This window comes from Phalacrocorax aristotelis, chromosome 3 (genome assembly GCF_949628215.1).
Source record: "Phalacrocorax aristotelis chromosome 3, bGulAri2.1, whole genome shotgun sequence".
In the NCBI taxonomy this organism is placed as follows: Eukaryota; Metazoa; Chordata; class Aves; order Suliformes; family Phalacrocoracidae; genus Phalacrocorax; species Phalacrocorax aristotelis.
This window is the reverse complement of record NC_134278.1, coordinates 108,395,167-108,410,820: the sequence shown is the minus strand read 5'-3', so window position 1 is coordinate 108,410,820 and position 15,654 is coordinate 108,395,167. Positions and strand designations below refer to the sequence as shown.

Sequence of the window (15,654 nt, the reverse complement as noted above, 5' to 3'; positions counted from 1 at the left end):
TTTTGTTTGACTTTTGCAGGGAAGAAAAGGGGGGGGGGGGGTGGGGGGGTGGTAAGAAAAGGATTTGTATATCCTATTCTTGAGTAAACTTAACCAAGACACATTAAAACTCTATGTGCAGGATTTTAAAGTGAGAAGAATGTTATCCAAGATAATGTCTGCTCAATCCTGCACAGAAATGCACAGAAAGAAAGCTTTTCTGTTTATAGACCTGACAAGACTAGCAGAAAGAAGAGTTCATTAATTCTGATGGTCTGTGTAAGACTTAAAATTTCATTTTTTCCATCTTCAGCTAAGCTGGAGATTTATCTTCCAGGGTATATTATTTCCTTGATGCATGTACAGACATCTTCAGATTCTAATTAATGGGAACTATACATATGATCTGAGAAAACTATAAAGATATATGAATGTATGTACCACTTTAAATTACAAAAACCTTTAAATGTATTAATTCTGATGCCAGTGGGGGGGAAAACCCCCAACCAAAACAGCTTAAGAATAAACATGACATTGTATTAACTAGATTGTATTAACCAGTCAAACCTTTAATACATATGCCATTTTTGTTATCTTTTTTAAATAAATGGAAATGAAGGTCAAGCAAACCAATGAAGTTGTTTTTCTACTGTCAGTATTTTGTTTTGTAGAAAACACGTTCAAATACCATGGTTGTTATAGTACAAAGTAAAACAATCAAATATCATGCATTATTCACTTCATACATGTTGAATGTTCAGTACTGTGATCCTGGCTTTTTTTTACTCTTAAGGAAAAAATTAAACCCAGAAAAAAGGGAAGAGCATTATGAATGTATATGAAGCCAGTCACCATTTGAAGGCAAAAATAAATATAAAAGCTGTCCATATATCAAAGCCCTTTTCCCTGGCAACTGAGTCCTCTTAGTCCCTTGAGGCCCTACTGAGAATAACAGCATCAGGATTTCACTCCTGACAGCAGCATCAGTCAAAGGATCTGGCCTAAAGGAACTGTCACATAGCAAGGGCCACAGTACCCTGTAGGACTGGGTTACAGGTCACTGACCCTGCCAACACCAACAATTTTCTGCACTGGTTTAAGCCAAAACAAGGCTGCACTTTTAATACAGGAAACTGAAACATGACTCCCTTCAGCGTTGCATATCACTGTCACAATCCTTCACAGAAACAAGAACAGACAATTTAAAATTTAAGACACTCATTCAGCATATCAAAAATGGGAAGATCACTAATTTAGTCATACTGTTTTTTGATAGATGCTTAACCTGTTGTACAAGTAGAAAACACATATGTACTTCCATAACCTCTGGATGTATGCATATATAGTGTACTTTGCATAGGCCAGCAACTGTGCAATCTGCACAGAGAAGACATCTTATGTACTGTGATAAATCCATAAACAAGTTTTGGATTCAGATAGTGGGTGACAGTGAAAATTAACTGCTCCCCAAAGTCTTTTAGGATTTGATAATGTAGAACAGGCTTTTACTGAAAAAAATTGCACTTTTTACCACCCAAACTTGTTTTGCTCAGGGGAGTGATATATTCTACATTAGCACAAAACATCTCTCTGCAAGGATCCTTGCAGGGCACTTGTGTAGCACATCAAAATCTGAACCAAAAACAGGTTTACAGTACAAATCTTCCCATGCTCAGATAGGGTTACTAACAGTAGCTGAGGGGAAAAAGTATTGCTCAAAGAGACAAATTGCATCTCCAAACAGCACAGCCATTCCAGCCACCCACTCTGATACTCCATGTAGTTTGGGGCATGTCAGACAACACATATGGTAACTTTGAGCCCATATCCTCTCATTTGTGCAGGCTGCATTTAACAGAAAAAGAGTTTACAGACAACCACAGAAGTATTTTACACATTAATCTTATTTGCTACTTCTACCTTTTCCATAGTACCTCACGCCATCTATATTCAGCACTGCATGAATCAGCTTGGGTAGGAAGCAGTACATTCATTCTCACACAGGGCTCTGCCCAAGCTAATAAGCTCCATCTTTCTCATTATGTGTGAAGTCACAGGCATGCATGAGTATTACAAAGGACAACTATTGCAGACTTCACTCCACTGCATGATACAGACATTAAGGAGTTACTGCTGGTAAGCCTTTTAACTGTCAGGCCTGCTCCTGGATTCAAACATTTAACTGCTACTGTATGATGGGAAAATGTCTTTCTATATTAATAACGAGTTTACATCATACAGATTTGTAAATGATATAAACTACTGATTCAATTAGACTATCAGAGAACTCTCTGAAGATGTAGAATGCATCTCTAATTGGAGCTTTAATGATAAACTAGCAATGTTTTTGTAGACTAAAATTTATGCCTCAGGTGCTTTGGTACGGTGTGGGTGCACTAGGGAGAAAGTGTGAAGAGTCACTTAAAATTAGGAGTCACTGGGGGGGCAGGGGGGAGTAGAACCATCTGCGGTTATGGTAATTAGGTCATGTGAAACACCCCATTTATCTTCATGAGACAAAAAATTACAATCAATAATATTAATTTAAATGTTATTAGCATTTTGGAGGTCATCAAGAAAACAGTGTAGGATCATTGGCCTGCACACCTAACACACACTAGGGAGGCGAGAAAAAATTAGCAGCTGAGACAAGACAGTTACACATTTTCCACAAATCAAAAGAAACCCAGAACAAGTACAGCAAAACTGATGCAGGTATTTAAACTTGACCATGGGGAAATGAATCCTGAGGAACACAGGGAATCAGAACGCACAATGCCCGAGCAGTTTTCTGTGAATGCTGTCTCCTTCCAGCAACTCAAATGTGAAGAATTTATTTCGTGAGCAGAGCTCAAAAAATCACCACCTTCTTCTGCACCCCACTGCATCCCTCCCTACTGAGGAAACACACAAATTAATTAATTTCAGTGATTACTAAAAGCTGAATTTCAGATATCTGTTAAACAGTTTTAAGAATAAATACAAACTGATATTTTGCAGCTTTCCACTCTCCACAGCAAACTCATGGAGTTAATCCAAATTTTGGATTTTGTTTGTTTTTACACTTAGAGATTGGCAGCAATGTGCTCAAGGCTTTTAAATTATGTTTTCAGAAAACACAATTTTTGAATTAAAAAAAAAATCTAGGTATGGCTATCCGAAATTATAAATCTATTCTTAAGAGGCCAGAAGATGAAGCTAGCAGCTACTAGTTAGTTTGCTAGTTCATGCAAAAATGCAAATGCAGTTATACAAACTAACTACATAGAGTGGACAGTATTTTTATATTTGCAAAATTCAACATACCCAAATGCAGATCACATATACTCAGGTGAGAAAAAGCATTTATGCAAATTTTCCATCAGAGCTAAGAACTCCTGAAATTATTAACTTAGTTGGAAATCCATTCACTCCATTAAGAGAAGATCATTAACATTCACAATCTAACAAGACATTCTGCACCTAAGGAAGCGTCTGAACGGCCACAGCAGTTAATAATTCCACAAGATACTTAGAGCTGACAGTAAACTTGCTAATGAGACAATATACACCAGTTAACTACTAACTCTAAAATGTCATTCATAAAAAGAAGACTTGGATATTGTCAGAGGCAAAAAGCTGCTCATTACTGCTTCTTTATTGCTGTTACCATTAAGGGAAAAAGAAAAATTCACAAGTATGCAGTTCTTGTACAAAAATCAAATGAACAAAACACATAATTCATGTGACTACCCAAATCGCCCTTGAAAGGGATAATTGGGAGCCTTGAGACAAGTTTCTCCTTGGCAACAAGGGTGTAATTTTGGACAAGGCTTGCTCTATATCAGCAAGTTCTGATTTTTTTCCCCCCTCTCCAAAGAAATTACAACTGAAGGCATTCTCTTGGGTAAATTAAGGAAAACGTCACGTTCCCTCGTCCCAAGAGATGAAAAAGGTCATGTCTTCCTCACAAAACCCCCTATTCTTCAAGCTCATTTTCAGTGAAAGTGATTGTTACACTAATACAAAAATACCTTAGCATAAAAGCTACTCTGCCACTGATTAAAGAATTTGTTTTCTTTATCATCCTGAAATGGTCCTTCTAGGGTGTGTCTCAACCACATCACAGACTTCAGGATACCCAGAAGCAACATAACATACTTGAATTTGCCAGCGCTTAGTTTAGATGTCTCTGTTAGTTGACTGCAAATGAGTATATCATAGAATTCCCATCTCAAGCAAGAAAGCCATTGGAACTCATTCTCCTAAACTTTCCTGGCTTACTATGTTTGGTTTTGTCTCTGTTCACCACCCCATCTTCAAAGCAAACCCAAGAGTCTTCTGATGGCTTACTCACAGACAGAGACTTCTGGCAGACTTGCCTTTTCCTCAAACCAAACAGGGTATATATGAGGTCAAAAATAATTTTTTCCTAATTCTTCAGTACTCATGGGGCGGGGGGGGCACACAGGAGATGCTAATCTGCAAACAAACACGAGTTTATATTTACAGCAGCCTTGAAATTAAGAGGTAGTATCTCATGGAACCAGTTACACAAGTCTGCTCACCCACTCCTCAGGCATATCTAGCAGCCAAGCCGCCTTCTTCCTTACAAATGCTTCACAAGATTCTCCTGTCTTTGATTCCCAACTGTGTCTTTCCACTCCTTAGGTCCTTTCCCTCCTACCTAACATCCAGAAAAATGGTATCCTTCATCATAAGGTAATATCAACAGATCTGTTTCCATAACAAGAAGCAAGAAAAAGGCCTTCTCACCTACTGCAATTAAAACACAAACAGTAACCTAACAGTAAAACTTTCCATGGAATTTAGTGGCTTTCAGACGAGCCACTTACACAATACTGTTAGAGAGACAAATCAATTGAACTCTTGAGCTCTAAATTTTTCTTTTTTTTTATTTTTGCACTCATGTGACCATAACTAAGACCCAAATGGTTTTCTTTCTGTTTTATTTGTAACAAGACCCATGCAATACAGTGATCTTTTCATTTGAAGGACCACCTGCTGAACAGGCAGCTCTCTAAATTTCAATTCTCTTTAAAGAGTAACTAAAAACTACCTCTGCCTCTGAACATCCTTTGCTGCAGGATAGATGCCAATATCTACTAGCGCTGCCAGCAGAGTGAATAAACTGTTGTAATTTATTCCCTGGAAGTTGTATGGAGGATATAATAATATAAGCATTCACCAGGATAAAAAAAGGAAGTATGAATTATTTCAACATTTTATATTACAAAAGTGGAGAAAATGGATCGATCATATGCAATGAAGACCTAGCATTTTTCTCTCATTGATTTAACCAAAGGTGCTTCTAACTACATATAGGCTGTGGAGACAACAGGTATTCAAGGGAACTAATGGGAAAAAAAATCCAATTTAAGGTTGCAAATAAAATCTCCAATCAAAAGATACTTTTCTACTACGACATTATATGATTTGAATTAACAGGAAACAGGAAGAGTCTCTCATCTTAAAGCAGTTTTTCAGAAAAGGGATTGTGATTAAAGAAACTTAATGTCCTTTCTGAATAACAGCTTTCTAGTTTGATGTACAAGAACTACTATAATGAAAAAGAACCACAAGAAAAAAAAAACCAGAAGACTAAGTTTTTGGTTGTGTTATCATCTGATTGAACAAACATAACCCAGTAATACTAGATTATAAATGTTTTGAATTATACTGAGTGAAATATGTGACTAAGAAAAGAACACTGGACAAACATACAGGTTTTAGGCATTTTACTCTGGCGTTCTTTACTAAACCCCCAGGGTCTCCACAGACACACAGTTTTTCTTCTTATAGACTGAATATCTGAATTTCCCTATTCCTGCTTTAGTTCTATGTACACTGGAGAAAAATACTGAAAAAATGAAACCTTCTACATTGTATTTCTTCAATTGTTGAAGAGGGCAGGAAAAACTCACAAGTTTTTCCTGGAACTGAGTATTAAGAATACCACTACGCAACAGCAATCATATATTAAAAAACTGATGACATATGAAAGGAATTCACATCCCAGTTTTGTCTATCTTTGGGAATATTAATGAGTAAGCTGCATTGCTATTCAATATATTAAACAATATTTCTCAGGTTAAGCTCATTTTCTGGCCATCTTCTATGTTACCTGTTAGCCTGCTGCTCTACTGAAATAAAATGCTTCCCAAAAATCAGATGGAATATTAACAGCTTCATTCTCTTGCATTCATCTGGAATGTCTGGCAATTATTATGATACTAACGTAGATTGAAAATACGCAAAATAATTGGGTTTGGGATTTTTTTTCCCCACAAATACAAAACATCTTTCTATAAAAGTAAGAGAGCTCAATAACAGCAAAACTGCTGTGTAAGATCAAACCTTTTCCAGGACTGTTGGAACGTTCTTGATATTAATATACAAAATAAATTCTTAGTTTTTAGGCTAATTATTTGTAAGGTGCTTTGAGATCTTTTCATGGGAGCTATAAAAATGTGTTGGTATGTTAAATATTTTTCACCAACCTCAGTAAGAACTTCTAAAAAGAGCATTCCTTTGCAGATGAAGAAACTAAGGTAAGCCAGAATACTTGATTTGTTTCTGATCACAATACATCAGTGTCATACCAAGGTCAGAACTGAGTAGACTCCAACTGTTCAACAGGAGTCACTAGAACACTAGCACGACTCTTACTTTTCGCCTAGAAATCTATCGTGTTCAAAAATTCTGTAGCAGGAACACCATTTTGCAAAGCAAATTGACATGAAACGTGACTGTTCAAGAGCCAAAGGCTAAAAGTCCTAAAAAAAGTGCAACTATAAGAAGTAAAGCCAGTAACCTCTACAAAGAGCAACTGAGACTGAAAAACGGTTATTTTGACTACAGCTTCTGTAATCTAGAAACAAAAAATCTCAGTTTTACCTTCGATCTCTCCATCACTGAAACCAATATGCCTCAGATTTTTTTAAAATTTACTCCTATCCAATTCATCACAGCATTAATTTTATTAATGAAAAAAAACTACGTAGTGCATGGGCTTTATCACAGACCGAGAAAAATTCTGGGCATTTAGTCAGGAGCTCAGCACTCGTAAGTCAAAGCAAGCTCTTAATAAATCAGAAGACAAAGGCCTCTGACAATAGGAAGTTGGTTTTTATTATATCCTACCAGGTGGTTGAAAAGCTGTTTGAGGAGTTGCAATAAGAGAATTACTTCAAACATAGTATTGCATGATAGCACATGACCAGATAAAGAATTTAAAATGTAAAGAATGGTAAAAATGGTATCATGTACTCACTCAGACCACCCTACTCAGCTTCAGGGAAGTAATAGTGCATAAATCTACTCCAAAAAAGGAAACACAGAAGTTGAGCCCTTCACCGTAAACAAAACCCAGTGCTGGTACAGAGCCAGTATAGCACACCCCGCCCAACTGTTAAAAGCTTGCCCTAAAATATTTATTGTCACCTCCATTTTAGATAAAGGATCATCTAAATTTTATATATCCAGCTACAGTTGGCAATGTCTCATTCAACCACACCATTTGGTTAGAAGACATCTCTATCCCTTTTACGTTTTTTTCACCCATTTTAATGAGCTAAGTGTGTTTGTTGCATCTCCAAGTTCATTTGTTTATGCACTTTAGTCATCTGTTTCAACAGGTTGTATTCAGCAGGTTGTATTGCCTGCTATCTTCTCTTCACCTCTTTTCCTTCTTTTCACCGAAAAGTAAGCCTTACTCTGCTGCATGAAGAAATGAACAACCCCCTCGCGGTGACCCTGTGGTAATGGCTACAACGTAAGAGCTGTTGGATGTTAGCACTCCAGCAGAACTCCCCCTCTCAGTTCAGGAGGTTGCATAGGATCAAGCAGCTGATCTTGGCCAGTAACTTCGTTTTGGCTTTCAAGTTGGCCTTATAAACTCTTTTTTATAGTAACAGAAATCAAAGGGGGGGAAAATGTAAAGTCTCCAAGGATTCATAAAACATTCCAAACCCCTGGATTTCAGTGGCTACAGTCAACTTAAGAACTATTCCCAGATTTAGACTGACATCATATGTGATGCTGGCAGACAAAAAAATGCTCGTTAATTAACTTCCACCAGAAACACCACAGAAAGAATAAAGGAAATGCAATTTCCACACAGATTAGTGTCAGATGCTTTGAAATCAAGGGAACTCCTCCGTACCTGAGTATTTTAGAATGGCCTAAGGAAAACTCGATTTCCCCTCCCATTTCTTTTTATATCCTGAAACTTTTTGAAGACAACTTAAAAAACAAACAAAACGCCAAAAACCAGTATATTGACTCTTTACCAGTGATAGTGTCACAGATCTACTTCACTCCATTTTCCCAAACTTTCTTTGAAGTTGTTCTGAAACTTTTTCACATTACTGAAAATTTGTTCTTAAAGTTCCAAAATATTTGCTTGCAAAGCTATTTTCTTCTCTTATTAGATGGGACCATACCTAGATCACAAAATGCAACCTTCAGAAATTGAAGCGTCACCCAATAAAATCCAATCCCCACCTGCAAAAGTCTTCAAAAGTGCATTACTCAGGACAGCTTTCTTCATCATAAAGGAAAAAAAAATTGCTAGCAAGATAAAATGTCATTAGAAAAGATCAAGCGGATCTTATACTTAAAAGACTTCTCTAGACACATATACTGGAATAACCAGTAACTGAACTAGAATTTCCATTCCATAAGAAACACATTTATTTCAGCATTTATTTTGTAACAAACCAGGTAGAAGTGTTGAAACATCAAGATGTTTAGCTATATAAAACACTCCCAAAACATTCAATTCATAAATATACAAATATTTTGTTTATATACATCATATTTTTAAACAGAACACTGGTATTCCAGAATGAAAACATTTTAATTGATTTGACATTTAACTACATCTGCTGTACGAAGATCCAGGCAAGCAATCCTTCACTATGTGCTGTCCCCTGTAACTCTAACATCTATCTCGTAGGATAATTTAGCTGTACAGATTCCACAGATTGCTCAGAAAGAAAACATCACATACAGAGAAACCTAATCCATAAGACGACTGGGTTAGAAGACTTACAACCTGTGAGACAGAGGCATTCTAAAGATGCTTCTTGAACCAGCTAGAAATTACATTTCTATTTTCTTGCTAGAAAACAGCAAGAGAAACTCAATAGAGAAAACGTGATGGAAGATTCCATGGTACTTCTACTAACACCAACAAACCCCTAGTATGCTATAGTGGAAGAGCAACAGACCATCAACAAGTCCTTTATATCAAAGTGCTGACAAAATGGCAATCTAAAACTCACAAAGGAAACAGAAAAACCTCATTCACTTTTCCAGACCGAATGATGCCCGCAGAACTAACACCCCCTTTTCTAAAAAATAAGCCAACCAAGAATATTTACAAGATTCATGTTTTAAAAATCAAATTAAAAATACCATGTATTTCCAGTAAAATTTTTATCTTTTTCATCCTTCCCCACACCCTCCATTAGAAAAGAAACAAGAAGTGTGCTGGAAAGCTTAGTGAAGCTCCCTAAAAGTTCTCTGTTTCTATACATTTTACATGGAAGAATTCAAAAGACTATAATAATTGTGGGGGCAGACTACCATGGAATAGGTCACCAATAATTATAAAGTGTACCCGATTATATTAGAAGAACATTTAAGTGATCATTCCCTTAGAACATAAGCAAGATTTATCTTCGTTCTTTAAAAACCAAGCTAGTACTTCATACTACATACTCAAACCATCTCCACTTCTCTAGGACTAATGAAAGAATAAGAGAAAAGCCAAAAGCTGGCTGTTTGTTACTAACAGTACTTGTACGAGTAAAATTATCTGAATTTGACATTAAACAAATTGTAAGGTAATTTTTAAAGCACCTAATTACTCCATCATTTATCTGCAAACAAAATATGGCATTAGGTAATGTCTTTAAAGAGATTTATCCCAGTAGATTAGAGAACAGATTTATAAACCCTACATCACTTATTCACATATTAGCTTTGCAAACTCAAGTATCATTTATAATAAAAATGTAATTTAACAGTATATGGCAAGAAATTCACCAGATGTTGACATATTTAAGACCTCATTATTCACAAACATGAGTGCAATATTTTGCAAATAACTACTTTCTCAAACATCTCTGGTTTTTAGGTTCTGGTTTTGTCTTCAGGATTGTATTTTTAATTATAGAGTTACGGAAAAATATAATATTTCAGTTGCAGACCAAATGACAGCTACCAAAAAAAAGTTAAGTTCATGATGAAAATGGCACTTTTTTTCCCCATTACCACTTGCTGCTTTTCTGAAAAATCAGTGAGATTATGCTTATTACTATTTTAGTGATTAACATCTATATTTAAAATAAATGCACATAACAGCCATTTTACTATCTCCAGTGATTTTCAGTCTCCAATGATACATTTCATTCTTTACAGTAAGCAATACATGTCTAACTCAAAAGTGTCAAATCAAGTCCTCAGAAATGCTCTTAAGCTTAAATCAACTTACAGCCAAGATTTACTTTTGACATTAAAGAAAAAAATATAACTGTACCTTCCAGATTAAAAAATATTTTATTCCTCAAATGGAGATTTTCAATCACTTTAATACAGCTTAACTTAAGTCCCAGAAGCAACTGGTAGGAGCAGGGCCACTATCAGATAACGCTAACCATCTAACTAGGTATTAATGCCTAATATGAATATATATTCCACATGCCAAAGAAATGCAAATTTAAGTAGCTGCAGAAACTGAACAGGCTGTGATAGAAAGAAAAAAACGCCCTGTGCAATCTACTTACTAGCATGCTTATCTGCAAGCATTATAAGGCTGTTGGAAATATCTCTTCGCCTGTAAAAACACACCACTTTTGCTTCCACGTTTCCATTGGCAGTCTACAAAAGAAAGAGAAATCAGGTCAGGATGTATCCTTCCTCAGCTGTGAAATACAAATTAAATGCCCTCTGCTTGCAATTTGCCCTCACATGATCAGTCAGGCTGAAGTCAACTGAATTACTCGAACAGGTAAAAACTTCCTGACACAGGCCAATATCAATTTCAGATCAGATAACAGTATTGATTAGAACTATTTAGTCCTAAGAATTTGTATATTATTCAGCTGTTTTAGAGGTGTAATTCCAGGATCATGCTAACAAAAATCCTTACAAAATAGTAGAACATTTCTCTGTCACCCAGCTTAGACAGAAATGTGTATTTCAAAGTATTCTGGCTTTTTTTAAAACATATTTAATGTAACACAGTGTATTTGAAAATTCACTGCAGCTTGTAAGATAAAAGAGCTATTTAGTTCAGAGTTGTTTTCATGACTCATTACAGGGATCATGTTCTTTAGCCTGAATAATTAAAAGAATCTACTAATATTTGAAGAACCGTACCCTCTTTCTTGTTATGAAAAGTATAAAATTCGTTCATTACCTTGAGTTATTTAAAACTCAAGATGTGGCACTGAAAAGCATCATGTTTTCATTAAGTTTCTTACAAAAAAAAAACCAAAGCAAGCAAGGATCTTATCTCCAGTAAAATGATAACCAAAGCATTTCATTACACATTTGTGTAACATCTCCATGTTTGCTCAATACCTTTAACACACGAAAGCACATAATTCACAATTAAGATATCTGGACTATATCCTCGAAACTCTGTTTTAAAAAAATCAGTACATGACTCTGCTCTACCATCCACGAGCAAAATTAAGTTACAGGAATGCATTTTAAAGATAAACAAACATTACGTTCAGAACATGATTGGAATCACTTCAATTACTGTAAATAAAAAATAATCTTCTCCAATAAAAGTCCAAAGCGATTTGCCATGCACACGTTTAGTGGATGTTGTGTTGGACAGCACTAACAGGTAATGTGGTTGATGTCTGCTGTGGAGTAGTGTTACATTTCATTAATAAGAAGAAAACCATTTGCAGGTCACCAACTTTTTTATTTACTTCCTAAGCACAGGAAAAAATAATCTTTATCATTATTTACATCACCATAGGCATTTTGATCATTTACTTCTGACATTATGTATCAATAAATTTTAATAGTGCTTGATGGAATAGTAAAAATATGCCATGCTAAAAAAAAAATAAAATGCAAAACCAAACAATTTTTAGTAGTAGAGGAACGAAGAAAAATAATCATGCTTTCCCCAAACTGAGACTCTGAAAACCGCCCATTCTTTTAAAAAATACACTCAGGATAAAGACAGAGAATACAAGTCTCTCTTTCTATTCAAAAGCCCATCCTTCATTCACAGCTGCCAATAAGTAAAGCAATGAACAACCACAGAAGTCACATCTTCTATTATAGGATCACTGCAAAGTCCCGCTGATACTTACTAGCTCTTTACACATACATCCAAAAGCAGACACATTACGTGATCACTATCATGCCAGATGGATTCACAATGTCATCACCAGAGAATTAAATTCATTTGTTACTGTTTGGAAATATTTACAGCAGAGTACTCCTGTTCACCAGGAATGATCAACTGGGTGTTTCCTTAGATAACAGGGCAGAATTACAGGATATCACATAGCAAGCTTTCACTAACTGAAACATACGGAAAATACATAGCAAATCTCAAGAATGTTAAAAAAAAAAAAAAAACAGAAAAAAACCCAAACACAAAATTCTACCACAAAAGAAACTTTATGGGCTGGAAATCATTCTTAGTTTTTGAAAAGTGCCCTGACTCTTGTCAAAGGTTAAGCAAGAATCTTAGATACTTATGTACCTTGTTAAGTTCTTCAATTCTCCTAATGAGATATGGATTGCTGGAAGAATTTTCAAAATAAACATAATCTGCAATGAAAAAAAGGAAAGACATTGAAATACAAAAAAAATAATACGTAAAAGCATATCATTATTTGTGGAAAATTGTCTTCTAAACCTAGAAGCTGTTAAAAAGCTGAGATTTCTTCATCAATGTTAAGGCAGTATTTTTATACCGAATTTAACATAATTTGTTCCTAAATTCTGGTGATAGCTACACTACACGTGCTTCAACAATCATGCTGAAATAAATGCCTTGTGTTGGAGCCTACATTGTAATTCAGTAATCCACACACTTCATAGATCTTGATATAAAAGTGGTGGTTTCTCACAATTGATTAGGGAAGATTTACGAATCGAGTGCTTTAGTAAGTTTCTATATTGTGGAGAAAAACATTCCTGTGAGATAGGCTACCTCACATTTATTATCAGATGCCCTGGTAGTACAGTTGTCCAAATGAGTAATATACATTTTATGATACTTGCTTTTGTTGCCATCTCTGTTCAGTAACATGCAAACTATATTAAGCAGTAATAGTCATGAGGTTAGTGAGGTTCTCCCAGGACAAAGTCTCTTACAGCATCATTAACATAAAAGTATTTTCATAGAGTATATGGAAGTTTACTCATATCCTGAAAGCTGCTCCCATGTAACATACAAAGAATTGACATGTAGCACATTTCCTTCAATAGCTTTGAGAAAACTTGTTTTTGTCAAACGAAAAAGTACCCCTCAAATGGTAACCACACTTTATATTTGATATCTGATGTGTGCACCTTGCAAACTTTATTTTAAAAAATTGGGTAGGGGCACCAGGATGACGTATAACTCTTCTGCAGTGCTTTGACACTACGTTACAGTGAAATAGAGCCTCAGGTAGCTCATTTAACTCCAAAGAAAGACTATGATCTCTGGATATTGTTCACAATTGCTTATTGAGAGTACAACAAAAAAAAATTATAATTGATGACCAAAGAAGCAAACCCTACCCAGATTTCAGTAGCGCTGCTCAGAGGATTACTTTCACAAGTAAAGGCTGATGGGATTACAATCGAAATGCCCTAATGAAGGAGTATGCAGAGGGATGACCCCTGAATGTACCAGCACATCTCAAAAAAAGCAGAGATTCACACTAACTAGTATCGTCCCTCACTTCCTCGCACCTTCCCTCTCGCCTCAGGCTGCTGAGGAGAGAGCAGGACGAGACAAGCCATTTTTGAGCAGCAAGTACTGAAACCTAAACTTGAGGGGTGCACCTGAGCCCCAGCGCCGGGAAGGCGGCCACCTCATCTCCGTTAGGGAGGGCGGCGGGAAGTTATCGCTGTCTATTTCGCAGGCTGAGGGGTTGAAAGAGAAACGCTCGCCGTGGTTTTTTACCGCCCGGATGCCCCCCTTCGCCCAGTGCCGAGCATTAACGTCCCGGCGCGCTCCTCAGGGGTCACGCCGGTGAAAGCTGACAGAAATCCCCCGGTTACACAGCCGGATTTATGCATTATCCCCAGGACGCGAAAGAAGGTGCGGAGAAACTCCGCCGTTAAAGGGACGGAAAGAGCGAGGGGGGGCTGCGACCGGGGGCGGAGGGAAGCGCCGCCGGGAGCCCCCCGGCTTGGGCGCCGGCCGCCCGGGCCCACCAGGCCGCAGCGGTGGCGGGGCTGAGCCGAGGCAGGCCGCCGGGCCGGGGGCGCACGGCCCCGGTAGGCCGCCCCTCGCTCACCGCTCTGCGGGCCGGCCCGCCGCGGTGCGCTGGCTCGGCGGGCGGCGGGGCCGAGGGCTCGCCGGTTAGCTCCCCGCCGTTCGCTGGGGAAGAAGGCGAGGCGCGAAGGGAGACCATACCCAGCCCGCACCGCGGAGAGGGGGCAGGAAGCCGGCGGCGCCGCTCCCCCCTTTCCCGCGGAGGGCGGCGCTGCCCTTCTCCTTGGCGGCGGGGGCCGGCCTCCCACCCAGCGCACAGGGCTGGCGGGGGAGGAACCTGCGTCCTCCATCTCCGCTCCGCGGAGGGCCCGGCGGCCCCCCTCTGCCGAGGCCGGCTGTCGCCTCCCGCCACCCGCCCGGGCCTGTCCGCCCCGCTGAAACCCATGGCGCTGGCCACGGCAGGCGAAGGAGGGCCAGCATGCCTCTCTTTGCCCCGGCACGGCGCGCACAGCCCGCGGCCCGGCGGGGCTCCCCGGCCAGGCCCCGTTCCCGCTGCCGGCCGCGACCCCCCCGCCCCCGGCGGGCGCTACCCCGTCCGCACATACCTCCCACTCGGTACATGTTGGCCGCCATGTCTGCGCTCTGCGCCCTCCTCCTCCTCCCTCTGCCGGGCCGGGCTGGGCAAGGAGGGAGCGGCTCCCGCGGCCCCCCCCGCCCCGCGCTCTCCCCCGGCCTGCGCCACCCCTCCCCGCCCGGGCACAGGACACAGCGCCGCGCCTCACGGGACCGCCGCCGCGGCCGTTTCCGGAGCCGCCCGGTGGGGAAAGGGTTAACCAACCACCCCCACCGCTTCCCTCCCCCGCCGCGCACCGGCCCCGGGGCGGGTCGGAGGCAGGGGCCAGCGCCGCGGGGCGGCGGCCCGGCCGCAGGTGGGGCGGCCTCGGCGGGGGAGTTCGGGGTGTGCGGCCCCCTCGGCCCGCCCCCCTGCTCCTGGCGGGGGCAGAGCGAGGTGTCTCACCTCCGCGCCGGGGCTGGCCGGCGCGCCCCAAACCCAGCCGCGTTGTGCGGGCTCCCGCCGCTTTGTCCCAAAACTCGGGCGCCCCGCGGTGCCTGGGAGAAGCGGCTGGCTCTTCCTCCCACCTCCGGTCCCCCTTGGGGGTTTTGGTGGCTGCTTCAGCCCCGGCGCGCTCAGTCCCCTGCAGCCGCGAGATTTCCCCCTAGGAAACTCCGATCGCTCACCCAGAGGAAGTTTTCCCCAC

At 39.9% G+C, this 15,654-nt stretch overlaps 1 protein-coding gene across 2 annotated transcripts in view; it reads right to left on the bottom strand.

Annotated features, from left to right (window-relative positions):
- Positions 1-15,355, bottom strand: part of MTA3 (metastasis associated 1 family member 3) — a 136,117-nt gene extending 120,762 nt beyond the window's left edge. The window contains exons 1-3 of one of the 2 annotated variants that reach the window (XM_075089023.1): positions 15,001-15,355; positions 12,725-12,792; positions 10,773-10,866 (exon numbers count right to left, since the gene is read on the bottom strand). In XM_075089023.1, coding sequence (XP_074945124.1) covers positions 10,773-10,866; positions 12,725-12,792; positions 15,001-15,028 — 190 coding nt within the window. In that variant the 5' untranslated portion in view covers positions 15,029-15,355. Of the gene's footprint in view, positions 1-10,772; positions 10,867-12,724; positions 12,793-14,477; positions 14,914-15,000 lie in introns of those variants that run through there. The other variant, XM_075089022.1, reaches the window with a different exon arrangement.
- Positions 15,356-15,654: the final 299 nt, after the last annotated feature.